At 41.7% G+C, this 22,669-nt stretch overlaps 1 protein-coding gene across 2 annotated transcripts in view; it reads right to left on the bottom strand.

Annotated features, from left to right (window-relative positions):
* The window catches only part of PYGO1 (pygopus family PHD finger 1), a 51,898-nt gene extending 34,093 nt beyond the window's left edge, over positions 1 to 17,805 (bottom strand). The window contains exon 1 of one of the 2 annotated variants that reach the window (XM_074394215.1): positions 17,604 to 17,805. In XM_074394215.1, coding sequence (XP_074250316.1) covers positions 17,604 to 17,652 — 49 coding nt within the window. In that variant the 5' untranslated portion in view covers positions 17,653 to 17,805. Of the gene's footprint in view, positions 1 to 16,639; positions 16,778 to 17,603 lie in introns of those variants that run through there. The other variant, XM_039462969.2, reaches the window with a different exon arrangement.
* Positions 17,806 to 22,669: the final 4,864 nt, after the last annotated feature.

The following is a 22,669-nucleotide window of genomic DNA, read 5'->3' as shown; positions in this document are numbered from 1 at the left end:
ATTTTTGGAATATGACCCAAAGCACAAGCAACAAAAGCAAAAATAAACAAGTGGGAATACCTCAAACTAAAAAGTTTCTGCACAGAAAAGGAAACAAAATGAAAAGGCAGCCTACAAAAATGGGAGAAAATATTTGCAAATTATATATCTCATAAGGTGTTAATACCCAAAATATACCAGTACTCATCTAAAAACAAAAACAATGCTTAATCAATGGAGAAAGGGCCTAAATATGTATTTTTCCAAAGAATACATAAAAATGACCAACGTACCTGAAAAGGTGCTCAACATTACTACTCATCAGGGAAATCAAATCAAAACCACAATGAGAAATAACCTCACATTTGTTAGGATGTATTATCAAAAAGGAAAAAAAAAAAAAAAAGCCTGGTGTGGTGGCTCATGTCTGTAATCCCAACATACTGGGAGGCCAAGGTGGGAGGGTCACTTGAGGTAAGGAGTTCAAGACCAGCCAGGTCAACATAGTGAGACCCTGTCTTTAAAAGAAAAAAAGGACAGGCACATTACATGCCTGTAACACCAGCACTTGGGGAGGCCAGGCAGGTGGATCACGAGGTCAGGAGTTTGAGAGCAGCCTGGCCAACATGGCAAAATCCCATCTCTACTAAAAATTCAAAAAAATTAGTTGGGCGTGGTGGCAGGCACCTGTAATCCCAGCTACTAGGGAGGCTGAGGAAGGAGGATAACTTGAGTCCAGGAGGCAAAGCTTGCAGTGAACTGAGACCGCACCACTGCACTCCAGCCTGGGCAACAGAGCAAGACTCTATCTCAAAAAAAAGGACAAGAGATATTAAGTGTTGGCAAGGATGTGGAGGAAAGGGAAGCCTCATGCACTGCTGGTGAGAATGTAAATTGGTACCGCCATTAAAAAAAAGCTTGGAGGTTCCTCAAGAAATTAAAAATAGAACTAGTTTACAATCCAGTAAATCAACTTCTGGATATACATCCCAAGGAAATAAAATCAGTACCTCAGAGAGTTATGTGTACTCCCATGTTTGTTGCAACAGCATTCACAAGAGCTAAGACATGGAAACAACATAAGCATCTGTCAACAATGAATGGATACAGTTGATCCTTGAACTACATATACTGTGATATAGTTGATTATTGAACAATGCAGGTGTTAAAAGCTCTGATCCCCTGTGCAGTCAAAAGTCCATATATAACTTCTGATTCCCCCAAAACTAAATTACTAAAATAGCCTACTGTTGACTGGAAGCCTTAATGGATAACATAAAGAGTTGATTAACATTTATATTGTATGTTATATATTACATACTGTGTTTTTACAACAAAGTAGGCTACAGAAAAGTAATTTAAAAATGTAAGAAAGAGAAAATACATTTATAGTACTGTATTTATCACACTATATGTTTTCATTATTTAAAGGATGAATCATCTGTCTGAAATGGCAGGCAACCGAAGTTGAAGACCTCAATCTATGGTACATATCAAGCAATTCAGCTTTTTCTGGTAATGTCCTGACTTTTCTCTGTTTCTTGGGAACACTTTCAGCATCACCAGTGGCACTCTGTATGGGTCCCATAGTGTTATTTAAGGTTTATTGGTACAGCACTAAAGATAATGAAAAATACGTGAGAACCAAAAGATACTACTTTTTACTGTGATGTGCAACTTACTGGAGCGATGAACTGCTTTCATAGAGATGATCAGCACCATGTGGTATTTTAAGCAGTTACTTGCAACACTGGACCTCACCATAATAGCAATAGGAGATGGCTATGAAATTATTACAGTAATACAGTAAGTATAATTTTATACAGTTATGATTTAATACTGCATCAATGTTTACATTTCTCTCAACTGCAAATGGTGCCATGTAGGGTCTGTAAATGCTTGTGTAAGTTTTGATAAATTTTAACTTTTTATAATAGATGTGTATAGTTTTATGGTAGTAAACAACAAATTAGACTAGTATCTACATGTATTTTATGCAATCATGACATACTTAACTTTTTCTTAATTTGTTGATATTTCTAGGCTACATGGTTCATCTTTGAGTTTTTTCAATTTGTTACAATTCTTCAAAAAATTTCCCAATATATTTACTGAAAAAAAAAAATCCACATATATAAGGGGACCCTCCATGTTTGAACCCATGTTGTTCAAAGGTATACTGTATATGTGTGTGTTTATATATATGATATATAATGATATCTTTATAAGGACAGCTAATGTCATTTATTTCTTATCTACCCACAGTATATGACCTTATTCATAGGCAATAAATGTTGAATTAAGTTGAGTCCAAGTGTCTTTTTGTTCCTTCATTTGCTATAGTATATTTTAAGAGTTAATTGATATGACAATTAAAAGATAAAAACTAAGACAATTTCTGCAACACCAGATTGTTACAAAATTAAAGGGAAGAAGATTACCATTAAATAATATCAATTTAGTGAATGTTTACTGTATGTCAGATACTGGGATAAGCACTTCATATACATTATTTCATCTGATCCTCAAAGAATTATATGGCTATACCAATTTTATAGATGAGAAAACAGAGGCTCAGATTTAACTAACTTGCCCAAGGTTACAAAGTTCTGTCTTTCTGACTCAAAAGCCTATGTAGGAAGTTTTAAACTATGTATTAGTGGTTCTCAAACTTTAGCATGCATAAAGATCACTCCAAAAGTTTGTTAAAATAGAGATTTCTAAGTCCCACTCCCGGAGATTCTGATTGAGCAGTTCTGGGATAAAGCCCATGAACTTGGATTTCGAACAATCCCCAGGTAATATAGATGTTGATGGTCTGTCAACAACTACACAATGAGTAGCAATGTACAATTCTCCCCCCACTAGGCTACACTACTTTGCTTTTTAACCTTATGACAAATACTGTAGTCAGCATTTTTTTAAAAAAAAATCACTGTTTTTGTAGGAAACAGACATGCTCATTATAAAGATGTATAAGCAATGCATATAAATACAAAGAAAAAAATCAATCACCCTGTGCCTGTTCATACACATCATTCTATCCTTTCTGCTTGATCTCTATTAGGCTGTGCCAATAGGGGATGCTACAGGGAGACTGGAAGGCTGGAGGAGAGAAATGAATATGCTCCTTCTGTTCCTCTCCATGGCACCCCTGGCCTTATGTCTACTCCCCTGCATTGGCAGTTTGTTTCAGTCACAGCAGTTGCAGTAAATTCAGTTTGTAGTATTTCCAACACTTGCAGAAACAGCCTTGTGCATTCCTCAGAGACGCCTGCACCAGGAGTATGGGTCCCAGGCCCACAGAGCTGCTCTTCCAAGCCCAGAGGCATTACGACCAGCTTAAGCAGTATTCCTTCTCAGAGATCTGAGTTTATGCTCCACAGGGCTCCCCCTCTGAGTTTATATAATTTAATAACTCCAACCTCATTCCTTTGTTCCACAGACTTAGGAATGGTAGCTAGTTCCCACAGTTGCTATCTCTGTGAAAACTTTAGTATCTTACTTTTGCTACTTAAATTTCTGTTAACAATACTTTATATTATATTAAATTCTTTCTTAAAAATAATTGGTGTGGTTTCTGTTTCCTGACCAAATCCTGGCTATAGGAAATAAATTATAAAGAAGTATAAGCACTGCATATACAAACAAAGAAAAAAAATCAATCACCCTGTGCCTGTTCATACACATCACTCTATCCTCTCTGTCTACCTAAAATGTATAAAAGCAACATTTCAAGTTCATACACATCACTCTATCCTGTCTACCTAAAATGTATAAAAGCAACATTTCAAGTCCCATCAGCCAGAAACAATCATTACTGTTAACATCAATAAAGCTGTTAAGGTTTTTTAATTTAAAAAAGAGAGAGGCCACGCACAGTGGCTCATGCCTGTAATCCAAGCACTTTGGGAGACTAAGGTGAGCGGATCACCTGATGTCAGGAGTTCGAGACCAGCCTGGCCAACAAGGTAAAACCTTGTCTCTACTAAAAATACAAAATGGCATGGTGGCAGATGCCTGTAATCTCAGCTACTCGGGAAGCTGAGACAGGAGAATGGCTTGAACCTGGGAGGCAGAGATTGCCTTGAGCTGAGATGGCACCACTGTACTCCAGACTGGGGGAAAAAAAGAGAGAGAGAAAGAAGTGGGAAAAAGATTCTGTAAAGCAGGCTTGTTCCATCATCTTAACTTAGAAGTCTGCTAGATACCACATCCATGTTCTTTTCCTTCATAAACCTACGAGATAGGTGTGAAAGTGAAAATCTCGGGACCCCAAAATCACTAAGCCAAGGGAAAAGCCAAGCTGACAACTACACAGCTAGGCAAACCTGCCTCCCATTCTATTCCTAAGTAAGATAGCAACAAAGATAAGGAAGCTACATACCTCCCTCACAATTTGCCCACAAGGAATAGTTCTGTTGCATTTCACCCTGGCAATGTAAACTGACAGCTTATCTTGGCGGACAGAAATTCAGCCCTCTGCTCACCTGACACAAAGGCCTATCTGATCAACTGATCTGCCCTGTTGTTTATGTAAAAATGGAGATTCACTGAGCCAGACTAAACTGTGTATTCAGGAAAGGCTCATCAAGGACTCAAAAGAATGCAACCTTGCTGGGCGTGGTGGCTCAAGCCTGTAATCCCAGCACTTTGGGAGGCCGAGGCCGGTGGATTACGAGGTCGAGAGATGGAGACCATCCTGGTCAACATGGTGAAACCCCGTCTCTACTAAAAATACAAAAAAACTAGCTGGGCATGGTGGCGCGTGCCTGTAATCCCAGCTACTTAGGAGGCTGAGGCAGGAGAACTGCCTGAACCCGGGAGGTGGAGGTTGCAGTGAGCCGAGATGGCGCCATTGCACTCCAGCCTGGGTAACAAGAGCAAAACTCCGTCTCAAAAAAAGAATGCAACCTTTTGTCTCCTATCTGCCTATGACTTGGATGTCTCCCCACTCTTCACCCCGCTGCTTCTTTTGGACCAAAGCAATGTGCCAACATTGATTGATGTCTCATGTCTACCTAAAACTGTATAAAAGTAAGCTGTATCCCCCACCACCTTGGGCACATGTCAGGAACCCCTAAGGCTGTCATGGATGCATCCTAAACCTTGGCAAAATAAACTTTCTAAACTGACTGGGATCTGTCTCAGATACTTGAGTTCACATAGCAAGTCATCCCCAATTTTTTAAAAGTTAAGAAAAACAAATGTAAAGCAGTCATACCATTGGTCAAAAGAAGCAATGAAATCTAAAACTAGGTTTTTGTTTTAAGCGTACAGTCACTGATTTTTACTCAACTGGTTATGTAACAACCATCCCCATCTAATACAGTCTGTCCAATGAAGCAATGAAATCTAAAACTAGGTTTTGGTTTTGAGTGTATAGTCGGTGATTTTTACTCACCTCGTTATGTAACCACCATCACCATCTAATTCCAGAACATTATCATCATTTCCAAAAGAAACGCTATCTCATTAACAGTAACTCTTCATTTCTCTTCCCCCTGACAATAACTCTCTTATTTTTTATTATTATTAAGACAGAGTCTTGCTCTGTCACCCAGGTTGGAATGCAGTGGCACAATCTTGCCTCACTGCAACCTCCGCTGCCTCCCAGGTTCAGGTTCAAGCAATTCCTCTGCCTTAGTCTCCCGAGCAGCTGGGAATACAGGTGGCTGCCACCACGCCTGGTGAATTTTTGTATTTGTAGTAGAAACAGCGTTTCACCATGTTGGCCAGGCTAGTCTCAAACTCCTGACCTCAAGTGATCCACTCGCTGGAGACAATCTACTTTCTATGTATGAATATGCCTATTCTGGACATTTCATATAAATGGAAGCATAAAATATGTAGCTTTTTGTATATGGGCTCTTTGATTTAACATAACATTTTCAAGGTTCATCCATGTTGTAGCATGTATCAGTATTTCATTCCATTTTATGGCTGATTCACATTCCAATATATAAATATACCACATTTTGTTTATTTATTCACTAGTTGATGGACATTTGGGTTACTTAGACTTTTTGGACTATTATGGATAATGCTTCTATAAACATTACTGCACAAGTATTTGTGTGAGCATGTTTTCAATCCTCTTGGTTATCTATCTAGAGGTGGAATCACTGGGTCATATAGCAATTTTATGTTTAACTCTGAGAAACTGCCAAACTTTTTTCCACAGTGGCTATACCATTTTATATTTTCATCTGCAAGGTATAAGGGTTATAATTTCTCTACATCCTCACCAACATTTTTCTGTTTTTGTTTTAATACGGCCTCCTAGTGAATGAATATAAAGTGATATCTCATTGTGGTTTTGATTTGCATTTCCATAATGACTAATGATGCCAAGCATCTTTTTTATGTACTTATGGACAATTTATATCTTTTCTCTGGAGAAATTTCTATTCAAATCCTTGGCCATTCATTTCTTAGATTGTATTTTGTTATTAAACTGCAAAAATCTTTATGTATTCTGGATACTAAACTCATAGCTACAAGATTTGCAAGCATGTCCTTACATTGCATGGGTTGTCTTTTTACTGATAGTACCCTTTGACACTCATAATTTAAAAATTTTGATGAAGTCCAATTTATCTATTTCTTCTTTGGTTAACTGAGTAAAACTAGGCTTATCTACCTCTAAGATAGTAGTTGCCTCCCTAAAATCTTACACATACACTAAATCTTCCTCAGTGACTCACAGAAGGCAAAAATGGAAACTTCTAGTTCAAATTAAAAGAACTTCTATATTTTAATTTGATGTGGTAATCCCATTTGGGAAGATGATAAATAAAGAACTGGGGGCCGGGCGCGGTGGCTCAAGCCTGTAATCCCAGCACTTTGGGAGGCCGAGGCGGGTGGATCACGAGGTCGAGAGATCGAGACCATCCTGGTCAACAAGGTGAAACCCCGTCTCTACTAAAAATACAAAAAATTAGCTGGGCATGGTGGTGTGTGCCTGTAATCCCAGCAATTCAGGAGGCTGAGGCAGGAAAATTGCCTGAACCCAGGAGGCGCCAGTGCATTTCTTAAGGTCATTTTTATTCAAATCTGATTGTTTGAATAAATCTTCACCAATTTAAAATTATTCAGTAGTCCAAATAAAATGAACTGATGATTCCAGATTAATAATTTGCAGGCGGCTTTCATTTTTTCTTTTTTTTTTTTTTTGAGACAGATTTTCACTCTTTTTGCCTAGGCTAGAATGCAATGGCACAATCTCAGCTCACTGAAACCTCCACCTTCTGGGTTCAAGCGATTCTCCTGCCTCAGCCTACCAAATAGCTGGGGTTACAGGTATGTGCCACCACGCCTGGCTAATTTTGTACTTTAAGTAGAGATGGGGTTTCTACATGTTGGTCAGGCTGGTCTTGAACTCCCGAACTCAGGTGTTCCACCTGCCTCAGCCTCCCAAAGTGCTGGAATTATAGGCAAGCTACCGTGCCCAGCTTGTATGCAGTTTTTCTATAACAGCATATACCCACATACTGAATAGAGAAATGTGATGTCCCTGAATCTGAATACCTTGAGATGGTGATAAGTCTAATATGGAAAAATAATTAGCAATGGCCACGGCAGTCAAATAATAAAGTGGTTATATAAATAAATAAAGGTGCCAAACTTCAAAGTCCTGTCTTTCCTAACATGTGATGAGTATATCATTTTAACAAAAGTATAAAGGTAATTCTTAAAAATAAAACAATTATTAATAAATTCATCTCCAATATCTAATATAGGACATCTAAATTATTATAGCATTCTTTATTTATTTATTTTTATTTTTTTGAGACAGTCTTGCTCTGTCAATGGGAGCCAGGCTGGAGCGCAGTGGTGCAAACTTGGCTCACTGCAACCTCTGCCTCCCGGGTTCCAGCAATTCTCCTGCCTCAGCCTCCTGAGTAGCTGGGACTATAGGCACACACCACCACACCCAGCTAATTTTTGTATTTTTTAGTAGAGACGGGGTTTCACCATGTTGGCCAGGATGGTTTCGATCTCTTGACTTTGTGATCCACCCGTATTGGCCTCCCAAAGTGATGGGATTACAGGCATGAGCCACCGCGTTCAGGTGCATTGTTTTTTTTATTTTTTAAGAGACTGAGTCTTGCTCTGTCATGCAGGCTGGAGTGCAGTGGCACCATCACAGCTCACTGCAGCCTTCAATTCCTGGGTTCAAGCAATCTTACTACTTCAGCCTCTCAAAATGCTAGTATTATAGGCATAAACCACCAAGTCCAGCCCACAGCATTCTGAAGACTACTGAACAACTGTAATTTTACAATTAAAATGCTATAATTTAAAAACAGACAAAATGTACTCTTAATGGTATCTATCATCTTTGCTCACTTTTCAAGAATCAAATAATTGCTTATAATTACCATACAGCAAAACTCTGAGGCTTGGAATCATTTAAATAAATTCTTTATTTTCAAGCAATCTGTGAGCAAAATCCCTAAAATTCTTTTTTGAAAATTGAGTTTTATGGTATTAATTTTATATCTAAGAATCTAACATCTCCCTCCATAAAACAAATCTTCAAACTCCCACTGGTCTCCCACTTGCCTCTTTGTGTTACTGAGGTCCATGGTTTTTAAGATTGCTTAGAAAGGTAAAGCTTAGGAGAATAGGTGGATGGTATTCACATACAAAGATAACTATACAATAATATCTCTGATAATGAACTTCTTTCTTTAACAAAGCCGGGCAAATTTTTAGAAATGGAGAACAAAGCTGCAGATATTCACAAATATTATTCAATAAACAGTTTCTATTTGTCTTTTTCAACAAAACAGTAAAACCTCAGAGTTTTCTGCTTTAAAAATTTCATTTTTGTTCACTGTTTTCTTTACGTAGGAAGAAAACATTTCTGTTCTCTTCATACCCACTCGTAAACAAAGTAATCTGCTGTAGGTTATTTACACTTATTGTCTGACTGATTAAATATACCTAAAAGTAAATGTTGATCACATCACTTAAACAGAACGTGTATCTTAGACCTATTTCTGATGTTAATAGCAAACAGATAACTTACAATGCAGAAGACTGTGTTCTAAGTGGTTTATACATATTAACCAATTTAATCCTTCAAACAACTCCATGAGATAAGTACCATTATTATTCTCATTTTGCAGCTGAGGAAACCGATGCAGAGAGGTTAAGTAACTTGCCAAGAACCATATAGCTAACAAATGGCTGAGCAGGGATAAAAACCTTGGCAGTCAGGCTCACAGTTACAATGCTGTACTGTTTCTCACTATTGCAGTTAGCACAGCTATAGAAATTAGGAATGAAAAAAGGAGACCTGGCCGGGCGCGGTGGCTCACGCCTGTAATGTCAGCACTTTGGGAGGCCGAGGCGGGTGGATCACAAGGTCAAGAGATCGAGACCATCCTAGTCAACATGGTGAAACCCCGTCTCTACTAAAAATACAAAACATTAGCTGGGCATGGTGGCGCGTGCCTGTAATCCCAGCTACTCAGGAGGCTGAGGCAGGAGAATTGCCTGAACTCAGGAGATGGAGGTTGCGGTGAGCCGAGATCGCGCCATTGCACTCCAGCCTGAGTAACAAGAGTTAAACTCCGCCTCAAAAAAAAAAAAAAAAAAAAAAAAGGAGACCTAGCTGGGGTCAGTGGTAATCCCAGCACTTTGGGAGGCCGAGATGGATGGATCACGAAGTCAGGAGTTTGAGACCAGCCAGGTCAACGTGGTGTAACCCTGTCTCTACTAAAAATACAAGTATCAGCCAGGCGCAGTGGCGGGTGCCTGTAATCCCAGCTACTCGGGAGACTGAGGCAGGAGCACTGCTTGACCCTGGGAGGCGGAGGTTTCAGTGAGCCAAGGTCACGCCACACTGCACTCTAGCCTAGGCAATAGAGCAAGACTCTATCTCAAAAAAAAAAAAAAAAAAAAAGATCTGAAATCATGCTTGACCATATTTTAAGGCTAATTTTGATGTTAAAGATGATTTAGACCTCTCGGGTTGCCTAGAGTAAGAATGTCGGAAGAGAGAACTGTGTTCCCCAGTGGTAACTTCTCTACACACCTGGGAAAAGCAATCCAGGAAGACTGATGCCTTAAAATTACTAAAACTTCATCATTAATGTTCATCAAAATGGATTTCAAAAACATCTGTTGAGCTTATGGAAGTAGAAAAGAAATAAAAGTAGTAATTCCTCCCTGTAAGGATCTTATAACCTATAGGAAATAATCTTTTTCTTTTGAATCTCTTAAATTTAATGTGATCAACACTGATAGAGATGAGCACAGGATACTGAGGGAACATAACAAACTCTCACCTAATCTTGACTGGGCAGGGGGAGCTCAGGAAAACATCCTGGGAGATTTCAACTGTGCTGAAACTTTGAGGATGAGTATCTTCCAGAGGTAGGAGAAAAAGGGAGCACGCTTAGCAGAAGGGACAGAATATGCAAAGGAAATTTTAAAAGCAAGAGAGACCGCGACAACATTTAGAGAGGAAGAGTGAATATTATAAGACTGGAGCATAAGAAACAGGCAAAGCACTTCATGGATTCTGAAGAAGAGAGAACTAAGTGGTAGACGCGGGCCAAATAAAAAAGGGCCAACATAAGAAAGGTTGATTTTTACTCTAAAGGTAATGAGAAACCACAGATTAATTTTATGTGACTCAATTGTGTTTGGGGAACACTATGGCAATGCAGACAGTAGCTAAGATCTTGGGCCCTAGATTTTGAGTTCTGGCTTTGCCATTTATTCACTGGGAAAACTCATGTATGTTACTTAAGCACATACTACTTAACCTCTCTGAACATCAATTCCTCAACCATAAACCAAAAATAATAACATCTAATTCACAGATTTACTGAGAGGATTAAGCAGGAAGATCCATTTTAAACACTCAGCAAAGTACTAAGTTATTCATCACTATCAGTGGTAATGTGGAAATGGATTAAGAGGGACTAACAGGAAACCATGAAACTAAAGAGAGGGTTACTATAATAATCAAAGTGATAAGCAAAACCTAAAGAAGTGGCTGTGGAAAGGTCAAGAAGTCAATGGGTTCAAAACATTAAGGAGACAGTAATTCTAAGACTTAGGACAGCCGGGCGCGGTGGCTCAAGCCTGTAATCCCAGCACTTTGGGAGGCTGAGGCGGGTGGATCACAAGGTCGAGAGATCGAGACCAACCTGGTCAACATGGTGAAACCCTGTCTCTACTAAAAATACAAAAAAAAAAAAAAAAAATTAGCTGGGCATGGTGGCGCGTGCCTATAATCCCAGCTACTCAGGAGGCTGAGGCAGGAGAATTGCCCGAACCCAGGAGGCGGAGGTTGCGGTGAGCCAAGATCACGCCATTGCACTCCAGCCTGGGTAACGAGCGAAACTCCGTCTCAAGAAAAAAAAAAAAAAAAATAAGACTTAGGACAGTGCTGTGTGGGAATAGGGGATGGATAAAGATGGCCATGTTCCCCAAGACAGGGAATATGGGAGAAAAAGCATCAAAGACATCTCATGGATAGGAACTTTTTATTCAACAGGTTAAAATTCATGTATCTGGCCCTCATAAACCCATTCTTCCTTCATTATGTGTAACACTACTCTCTCATGGTTTTTCTCCTACCTCTCTGACTACTCCGTCAGAGTCTTCTTTTGAGGATCTCTTTCCCCGCTTGTCTCTGAAATGTTAGTGTTTCCAAAGTTGGTGTTTTCAAGGCTTTTCTCTTTGTACTTGTCACTCTCTCTTGGGAGAGCTCATCTACTCCCAAGGCATTAATTTGTATTCAACTGTTTACTGACGGCTTTCAAATCTCTACTTCTGTCTTGGACTACTCAGCCCAGTTCCAAACCATGTACATCTACTTCATACACTGGAATATCCCAGGAGGACATTCATTCAATGAGTCTAAAACCAAACTCACTTTCCTGATAATCTGCCTAGCTCTTACATGGACCAATTTTAAAAACAAAAACAAAAAACTTTTCCTTCAGACTTTCTCTCACAGCCTCTTCCCCAATCCCCAATTTGTGACTGCATAAATTACGCTCCTTTTCCAACCTTAATCCAAATCCTCCATAGAGGCATCCCATCAAGACAGTCTGCATTTTTTTGTAAAGTCCATTTTTAGTAACTTTCATATTTCTGTTATCATTCCATTCTAAAATACATCCTTATCCCTTCTATGTTATTTCTAACCGATTAAAAGCACTTAAATAAATGACCTCAACTTCCTTCTCTAAATTTCTTTCTTTCTCCATTGTCTCTTTTTTTCCCCAAGTCTAAACCTCCATGTGTATACTTGATGCTAATCCTGTTCCCTTATCTGCAAAGACATGATTTATGAGAATAGGAACCTTGTCTGTCTCATCCCCCAGCTACTGGAATAATGAGTGTATAGCACATGGCAGATATTTTTAAAACATGTATTGAATGCTTTAGTAATTCATGAATTATCCTCTCTTTCTCATGCCTTTCCAGTTTTTCCCCTCTCCTTCTACATTGGGCTCTTCTGTAAATCTACAAATATGTTTAAGTCTTTTTCCAATGAAGAAAAAAAAGACTCGTATTTTCTCCTATGTCTTTCTGTCTACCACCAAACTTCTTTTAAGTCACATCTTCATCATTTAATCTTTTACCACATTACCTCAGCCTCCTGAGCTGCTTGGACTACAGGTGCCCACCACCACTAATTTTTAAATTTTTTTGTATAGATGGGTTCTCCATAAGTTGCCCAGGCTCGTCTCAAACTCCTGGGCCCAAGAGATCCTCTCTCCTCAGCTTCCCAAAGTGCTGGGATTAAAGTCACGAGCCACCACACCTGGCCCCACGTTAATCTTCGACACTTTGAAATGTGGTTTCCTCCTAAAACTGCCTTCTCAAAATCCCAAGAGACCTTCTAGACCCTTTCTCACATTTTATCTCCTCTGCAGCTCTTTGTATATCACTTAAGACAGAAGAACACTCATTGCTTCTTAGAACTCTTCTCCAGGAGGACTTCCTTAATTCTTGCAAAGGTAAGTTCCTTTATTTCCTATAAATAATCACAACCCTTATCATGCTATTTGTAGCCATTTATTTGTCATTGTCCTGTACTAGACTTAACAATTTCTTGAAGATAGGTATCATATCCTTTTTTGCTGTTGTTGCTGAGATAGTGTATCATTCTAGTTGCCCAGGCAGGAGTGCAGTGGTGTGATCTCAGCTCACTGTAGTCTCAATCTCCCTGGGCTCAGGTGATGCTCCCACCTCAGCCTCCCAAGTAGCTAAGACCATGGGCACATGCCACCATGTCCAGCTAATTTTTTGTAGTTTTAGTAGAGACCGGTTGTTGCCCAGGCTGGTCTTGAACTCCTGGACTCAAGTAATCCACCTGCCTCAGTCTTCCAACGTGCTGGGATTACAAGCATAAGCCACGATACCCAGCCACAGTCATAACTTAATCAGTGTAATCCCACTACACGGCACTGTGACTGCTTAATAAATATTTATTGAATAAATGAATATTGCCATCAGATCAATGCCTAAAAGAGTTCTAGGAATACTGGAGAATGAGAATGTTGGTTAAAATAAGGATGACGGTTGACATTTTAGTGGAAAATGGCAAGTAAAAGTAGTATGGCAGGCAACAGACTATCAAAAAACAGTGTAATTCATGTATTCACTCATTCATTCATTCGACATTTACTATGAGCAAGCCAAATAAGATAATCAAGACATAGTGCCTGTCCTCACAGATCTGTCTTATAATCAAAAGGTGAAGGTTTGGGGTGAAGTGTTAAGAACTGGTAGAAAATAGGAGTAAGATACTATGTCACTTAAGAGTAATTCTAAATCTAACGTTCAAATATAGGGACAATTTGGAAGTCTACAGCCAGCTGCTTCTGGTCTACTACTCACCTTTGTAATTTAGGTCCATTAGTAGCAGTACTCAAACTTTGGTATGCATAAGAAGCACCTGGGGATCTTGTTAAAGATGCAGAAGTCTGATTCTGCGGATCCCAGAAGTCCTGATTCCAAAGATACACAAATCTGTATTTTAAGAAGCATCACAAGTGATTATGATGCTTTTGGTCTGTAGAGCATACTACTGTAAAGTCCTAACTCATTCATGTTATAATTTTACCATATCTGAGGTCCACCTATAATATTATTTTCTTAGTAATTCATTTAATTGCTATGTGTGTTAATTCATTTAAATTGCTATATGTGTAAATATATACACAGAAATATGTATCTTAGCCTTATCATAAGCAAGGTATTAGATGACTTTTTTGTTTTAATACATAGGAAATAATACACAACCATTAAAAGGATCTGTCTCTGTTACATCAGTGGATGGGAAACAGTTTGAAAAGCACTGCTCCGAAGTTTATGCCCTGCAAGCACCACATCCTGCATGCAGTTTCATGACATAAATTACATTGAATAACAAAAAGTTCCAAGGCAATGAGGTTGGGCAGAATTGTGCTTCAGAAGAGCACACTATAAAATAATCCAAAAATAGTTTTTTAAATTAATTTTCTAATTATTACAAAACGGCATTATGAAAATCCTCTCCATGACGTAAAAATATTGACTTATTTTAAAAAGTGTTTTGTCTTTTACTCTGGTACTTAACTCTCAGGATATTACTGAGCTGACACCTGAGCCAACCCGAATAGCTACGCATAGAACTTAAAAGCAGCAGTTGAAACAAAATGAAGATAGAGCTGTGCTCCTGATCCACAATAAAACACTCATCTATTTTATTTAGAATAACATTTGATTAGGACTGATAATTCAGTTCAAAGGTATAAACTTGATAGCTTTTTCTTTTCCTTCAACCTCATAACAATTTATAATAGTAGGCAAAATTATACAGCAAAAATATCAGGGGAATAGTTGTATCTCAGGAAGTATTCCTTAAAGGCTTTGCCAACCCACAACCACAAACAGAAAAGACAATTAAAATATTTCACCAAATGAAAGGCTGTGCTGATATTGAGCCTGTAAAGACGATATTCTGCTCTAAATTATGTTTTTGCTTCAATGACTAAGAAAATCATTTTCTACCAAAATACTCTTGAGTGGTTATCTTTTGGATTGTGTGTCACAGGCCAGTTCTATACATGCTTAATTTGTAGTCACACTGAACAAAAACAAAAATGAATGCCTTGTGGTCCTTCATCTCTGCATCACTTAAGTAAGCCGGAAATTTACTTTACTACTTACTGATTTTACCCCGTTTACCTGTTCGCAATAGCTTCCTTACTAGTCTCCTCTGTTTTCGCCTTTTCTCTACAGTCTATTCTCCGCACAGCAGCCAAAGATACCGTTTAAAATATCAGATCATTCACTCTTACAGACAAAACTCTGCAGACCTTTTCTCACAGTAAAAGCCAAAGTGTTTTAAATGGCACACCAGGCCTCTAATAACACAATCATCCCATCCCTCAGCTCCGGTCACAGGACTCTTCCCTTGATCGCTTTGCTGCAGTTACAAGAGCTTCTTTGCTGTTGATTGCATACACTGGGCATATTCCAGACACAGGGCCTTCGCATTTACTGTTGCTTTTGCTCTTCCCACGTGAATCCATCTGGCCCTGCTCTATCATTTCCTTTGGGTCTTTGCTAAAACATCATCTTCCAGGTGAACCCTTTCATCATCACCATACAATCCATACCTCCCGCCCCCACGCATATTTCCTCTCCTCTTTTCCTATTTTCTTGTCCACCACACCACCTACGATTTGACATTCGGTATCTACTGTTTAACATCTGTTTACCCCACAAGAGAGTGAACTCCTTCTGGGTGAAGATCGTCTATCTGCTCTTTTTCACTGCTGTATCCCAGTACCGAGAACAGTGTCTAGCACATAGTAGATGCTTAATAAATATTTGCGTAATGAACAATGAGCATTACTTCAACTCTAGGACTTTCAGTCTTAACTCTATTAAGAGCTACAAGATGTCCCCCAATTTCCGGGTGGCATCTGACTTTTGTGAACTTATATGCATTATCTTTTGTTTGACACATGGTTCCCTCTGATTTTTCTTAGAGAGTAGTAAGACGACAGGAAAATTCCTAACCAGTATGCAAGAAAGAAGAAAACCAATCATGCGTAACACTGATTTTAGATGACTTCTTATCCATAAACCAACAGAGAAAATGCCTTTTGAATTTGTACAGTTTCTCCTCTTAAACCTAAGGAAAATAAACTGAGTATCTGTTGCCCTTGCCGGGGGGTGAGAAGGGGGCCAGGAGAGACGTGAAAGCCCAGGCGCCCTTCTTCAAGAGCATCAACTCTGGTGCAGTCCAACTTACTTTTCGGAGGGGGTGGGCATCGCTCGAGGTCTCTGCTAGGGGGTGCCTGTTTTTCACCCTTTGAGGTGCCTATTGTGCTGTGTCTCGAGAGCGAGGAGAGGTGGGCGAGGAGGGGGTAAGAAGGGATGCTGTGTGCGGCTCCAACTGCCTCCGAACACAAAGTCGGGAGGCGAGGGATCCGCGCGGGTGTCTAGGGGGCCAGCGGGCGCCCGGGCCGCGCGCTCGGATCTCAGCCTCGGCCCCGGGGCGCGGGCGGGACGCGGGCTGCGCGGAGTTAGGCCCGGACAGAGCCCCATGGCCTCCCGGCGGCCGGGCACGGGGCCCCGCGTACCTCATTCACCCCGGTCCCCCCAATCCGGCGCCCTGCTCGGTTACCTCGAACTCTCTTCAGCGAAATGGGATCCTTCTCCTGTTCTGCTGACATTACAGACCGCGAAGCATGACTCCCCCCCAGGCCGCGGGAATTCGGTCTCTTTGATGCTGCGGCGGCGGCTCCTCCTCCTCGCGGGGCCGCTGCGGCTGCGAGGCGAGCCTCGGAGCCCAGGCACGGCCGAGGGCGGCGGGGACGCGGGCCGACTTTGCAAAGTTTGGGAGGAGGACGAGGCCTCGAGGCTGCGGGGCGGCGTGCGGGCACCGGCGGGGCTCAGCGGCGGCGGCCGGGAGCGCGGCCTGGGGGCGGCCCCCCGCCCGGGGCCGGCATGTGCTGAGGGCGAGTGCGCCGCCGCCGCCGCCTCCCACCCCTTCTTCTTCGCCGCCGCCGCCTCGGGAGCCGCCGACAGGGGAGGCAGGAGGCGGGCGGCCCGGCCCTGGCGGCGCACTCACAGCGCCCTCTGAGGAGGAGGTCTGCTCTCTCGCCGCTCTCGAGTCGCAGACACAAAAGCCCCCAGACTGGAGCCGCCTGCAAAACCCGCTCTGGGGCGGGCGAGGGACGTGGCGCGGCCCCGCGGCTTCCCCGCCCTGAGCTCCCCAGCCCCGCGCGGGGACGGGCTTCGGGGGGCGGGGGCCGCTGCCTAGTCCCGCGGCGCCTCCCGCCGCCGCCGCCGCCGCCGCCTCGCGCTCCGCCTCGGCCCAGCCCCCACGGCCCGCGCGCGCCTCTCTCTCCGCGCTGGGGCTCGCGGGCCCGCGGCTCTCGCAGCTCGGGCGGGCAGCGCGCGCCTAGGGGCCGCCCCGCTCGGCGCCCGGCGCTCCCTCGCCGCCCGCCAGGCCCTAGGACGCCGGGCCCCGCGGCCGACGCGCCCCGGCCCGGCTTGCGCAAGGAAAGGGCATCTCCGAACTTCGTCGGAGGCCACAACAGAAAGCATCTCGGCCTCGCAGCTGGGCATCGGAAAGATGAACGTACCATGCGAGGAAACTTTGTAAGCGGGAGCTGGAGAGTTGTCGGCTGGCATGTGGGGATCCAGATTCCCCGACTCCGTGTCCGCGTGGCCGTGGTCTGGACACCTGTTTGTGGAATACCTCCACTTGGTATTTTAACGACTTGACTCTTGGAGAAAGACCGGCGTGGAATGAATACTAGAAGGACGGTGGGGTAGAAGCGGTGACGCGGCTGGATCTCATTTAGACGTTAAATGTTAGGGGGAACGCCGCCAGTGCGATTGTAAATGAGATGTGATCACGGGTCCGCATCCTTCAGTTGGGCTGTGTGACCGGAGGCGACTTAGGTCACCTCTCTGGGTCTCTGTTTTCTGATCTATAAAAGGCAGTGAGGCTACATCTCGAAGGTCTCTTCCAGCTCTGACACTGTTTAACGTACTTGTACGAAATTGTTTTTTCTGGGTCTTTTTTTTTTTTTTGGCTAGGTTTTCTGGTTATCCACTGGGCGTATTTTGATGTAAAAATCACTGAAAAGCACTCATGAAGGGTGGGAGGACATAAACTAGCTACAGACAGAAGTCCCCTCCTCCCGGAGACAGGACATCCAACTCATTCAGCTGCAGTGTCACGGAAAACAGATGTAAACATGAAGCCAATGTACAGCCTCAACAGCTGCATACCAGACAAGCGCCATAGCGGCTGATTATCGTCGAAAAGACATGGCGTGGCCCGGGGCAAATGTTACCCTTGAATTCCTGATTAGGAGAGTCAGACCAGGACAGGCTAGGGAAAATGTTTTTACTGGAGGCACTCTGAGAAGGCTCCTAACTAGAAATGTAAGCTCCATGCAGGCAGGATTTTGACTAGTTCACTGCTGTTTCCTCTGGTACCTAACAGTGACAAACAGATACTTAAATGTTTGAGAAAATATTATTGCTGTATGCATAAGCAGACTTGAAGTGGCCCTGGGACGACTAGGTTGGCAGGGCTTTGGTAAGTGCAATAATGCCAAAACAAACGGTAAGATAATAAAGCGTATTGGATCTAATAGTCTACCTTATAGGATTGCCGGAGGAAAATTTAAAAGAACTTTGGTAAGTCAACAAAGAAATGAAGGCCAGGTGTGGTGGCTCATTCCTGTAATCCCAGCACTTTGGGAGGCTGAGGTGGGAGGATCACTTTAGCCCAGGAATTTGAGACCAGCCTGGGCAACAAAGTGAGACCCTTCTCTACAAAATAATTTTTCAAAAATTACCCGGGCGAGGTGGTGCGGGCCTGTAGTCCCAACTACTCAGGAGGCTGAGGCAAGAAAATCCCTTAAGCCCAGGAGTTCAAGGTTGCAATGAGCTATGATCACACCACTGCACTTCAACCTGGGTAACAGAGCAAGACCCTGTCCCCCACCAAAAAAAAGTAAGGAAATGACCTATTTTTATTTTATAACTCTTAGTACAAGGATAATGGTTGAGAAAAATCATTGCTAAGCGATTCCGAGTTCCTTATTGTAATTCTCTAAAGCAAGAGGCTCAGTATGAAAATCAAGAGAAATGAGTTGGCTTCTTTTTTAATGATTCATCAAGAATAAAAGACCATCTTACTTGGGTGTAGTCCTTTAGATCAATTTTACTTCCAAATCTTGATGGCTTGCTTGCACATATCAGAATTACCTGGAAGGTATTCCAAAATTTCAAAATTTTCAAAATTATTCCAAAATAATAATTCCAAAATATTCAAAATTCCTAACTCCCTCCCCAGATTTACTTGAGTGAGACTCTCTAGAAGTCTGTTTTTAAAGGCTTTCTAGGTGATTCAAAAGCAATAAGCAGATTTGATGACTTGCATTTGTAAAACATGTGGTACACGATATTGTCACCCAAAGATATACAGAGATTGAGACAATGGTTCTTGTCCTTAAGAAGTTCACAGTTTAGGGAAATTGAGGTTTAAAATAACATGAACAGTGCAGAGTGCCAACACTGCAACAGACTACCATGTCAGTGGAGAAGAGAAACCCTCAACTCAGCTTGGGAGGCAGATAGCTGATGATGTTTATAGGAGAGGCTTAAAAAGAACATGTGGGAGTTGTTTCCAGGGGCTGAGGATAAGGTTAGGTAATGAGGAGTTATTGCTTACTGACTACACTATTTCAGTTTGGGATATTAAAAAATTTCTGGAGATGGACAGTGGTGATATTTAGACAACATGTGAATGTAATTAATGCCACTAAATTCTACTTGAAAATGGCTAAAATGGTAAATTTTATGTTATTTGTATTTTATCACAAAATGGTTGAGGTGAGAACATGTAGAAAATAAAACAGATTGCAAGGGCAAATGGAGTCTTATGATGAGAGGGAATAGTTTCCAAAGGACAAGAAGAGTGAAAACATATGAATCTTTTGGAGACTGTAAGTAGTTAGGACTGGCTGTAGCATAAGGTACCTTTTGAGAATCGACAGGAACTGATTTTGGGGAAGTAGACAAGAGGTCAGACCTCTGAAGCATGACACACCAAGAATTTTGGATTTTATCCCGAAAGCAATGGAGAAAAATTGAAGAGTTTAAGCAGGTGAGTGACAGGTTTAGGTCTGAATTTTAGAAAGATCATTCTGGCTACTAAGTGAAAGGTGGATTAGAGAGGCACAAAACATTAATATCGTAGTCTATTTGTGCTGCTATAATGGAACACCACAGACTAGGTAATTTTTAAAGAACAGAAATTTATTCCTCACATTTCTGGAGGATTAAAAACTCTTAACCTTAAGGTGCTAGCATCTAGTGAGGGCTGCTCTCCTCTTCCAAGATGGTGCTTTGAACACCGTGTCCTCCAGAAGGTAGAAAGGAAAAAAGGGGCACATTCCCTTTATCGAGCCCCTCTGGATGGGCACCTAATCTCATTCATGAGGGAAGAATCCACATGGTCTTACCACCTCTTAAAGGCAACACCTCCTAATGCTATCATATTGTCAACACCTGAATTTTGGAGCAGACACATTCAAATCATAGCAATGAGAAATTATAATGCAGCCAACAAGCATATGAAAAAAAATGCTCAGCATCACTCAACATTAGAGAAACGAAAATCAGAACCACAGAGATACCATCTCATACCAGTCAGAACTGCTGTTATTCAAAAGTCAAATTTATACTCCCACCAACAGTGTATAAGCATTGCTTTTTCTCTGCAACCCCAGAACTACCATTTGACCCAGCAATCCATTTACTGGGCATATATACCCAAAGTGACAGAAATCATTTTATCATGCAGACACAAGTACGCATGTTCACTGAAGCACTATTCACAATAGCAAAGACATGGAATCAACCTAAATGCTTATCAGTGGTAGACTGGATAAAGAAAATGTGGTCCATATATACATGCAGCCATAAAAAGAACAAGATCGTGTCCTTTGCAGGGACATAGATGGAGCTGGAGGTCATTATCCTTAGAAAACTAACACGGGAACAGAGAACCAAATACCACGTGTTCTTTTTTCTGAGTAGGAACTAAATGATGACAACACACAGACACATAGAGGAGATCAACAGACTCCGCCTATCGGAGGGTGGAGGGTGGGAGGAGGGAGAGTATCAGGAAAAATAACTAATGGGTACTAGGCTTAATACCTGGGTGAAGAAATAATCTGTACAGCAGACCCCCATGACACGGGTTTACCTATATAACAAACCGCACATGTACCCCTAAAGTTAAAAATGAAAGTTAAAAAAAATTTTAAAGGAAACTTTAAAGAAATGAAGTAAGAGCTGGATGAGGGCCTTACACATTCAAATCAAGTAGTGGAGGGGAAGCATAGGGAATGGTGGTAAAAACTGACAACATGGTAATTGTTTGGATGTGGAAGGTGACTCAGGAATTTGCTCCCAGATTTGTTTTAGGTGACACAATACAGGGAGAGATTTGATGGTGGTAATAGTTGGCGAGGCAGGATGATGATGAGCTTAGTTTTGGATGCCTGAGTCTGCAATGAGGCACTCTAGCAGACAGATACACTGATACAATCCATTATTCCTTAGGCCACACATATACCAGCATGTGGTGTCACATTAGCAATTATTGTTAACTTGTAATAGTATCATTTACATCACAAAACTGCACAATGTAATGGCTTATTTGCTCATAATTCTGTGGATAGGCAATCTGGGCTGGGATCATATAAAATGGCTTTTCTCCATATCACATATTGATGACTGGACATACTCAAACATTTGTGGCCAGTGGCCTCAGTTACGTATCAGGTGGTTGGTGGTTGTCAGCATGCGCAGTAAGGATAACTAGTCCATGTGTTCGCATCCAGTAGGCTAGTTTGGGCCCTTTCCTGCGGTAGTGGTTATAGGGTTTCTAAGAGCCCAAGAGAGCGCAAGCCCTGACATGTAAGCATTTTCAAGACTTTGCTTGTGTCTCATTGGCTAAAGCAATTTATATGCCCAAAACTAGAGTCATTGTGGGAGTAGATTACCCAAGGATTTGGACAGAAGGAAGGGAGGTCAAATTGGGGTCATTACTGCAACAATCTATCACATATGTCTTTATTCTTAAGAGTCCTGGGGTGGGGGGGTGGAGACAGGGGATGGGAGAGGAAGACAGGAGCACATCGTGCTATCAAACAAATAAATGCTCTTCACTTCCTCACAGCATCTGTCATGTTCTTCCCCTCTTGTTCATCTTGGAAAGGTCAGATTCCCATGAAGATGTGTCAATATGCCTCACCACTGCTGTTGATATCCCATGCCATAGATACAACACAACATGGCTGGCTACAAACCTTCAAGTGTAAAAGTAAAGCTACATCCCATGAGGCCTTCATTATGTTGAAGGCTGACTACAGTACATTGCACTCATGTCCCTAATACGACAAAATTCCTAACAAAAATATCCCTTCATCTTGTTGTAGCTTTGTCTGTGGAACTTGATTATGAGTTCCAGAATTGACCTTTACTCCATCTCTAATATGGAGGGTTGCAGAGAAGCCCATACCTGGTGGGCCTCCTCTACCATTTAGAATACATACTCAGTCATGCCTAAGACTCATTAGAAGGAATAGCTTAAGCTAGAGCAGGAAAAGCATTTTTT

Source organism: Saimiri boliviensis, chromosome 2 (assembly GCF_048565385.1).
Source record: "Saimiri boliviensis isolate mSaiBol1 chromosome 2, mSaiBol1.pri, whole genome shotgun sequence".
NCBI lineage: Eukaryota > Metazoa > Chordata > Mammalia > Primates > Cebidae > Saimiri > Saimiri boliviensis.
The sequence above is the reverse complement of the archived record's forward strand: the minus strand, read 5'-3'. Positions and strand labels throughout refer to the sequence as shown.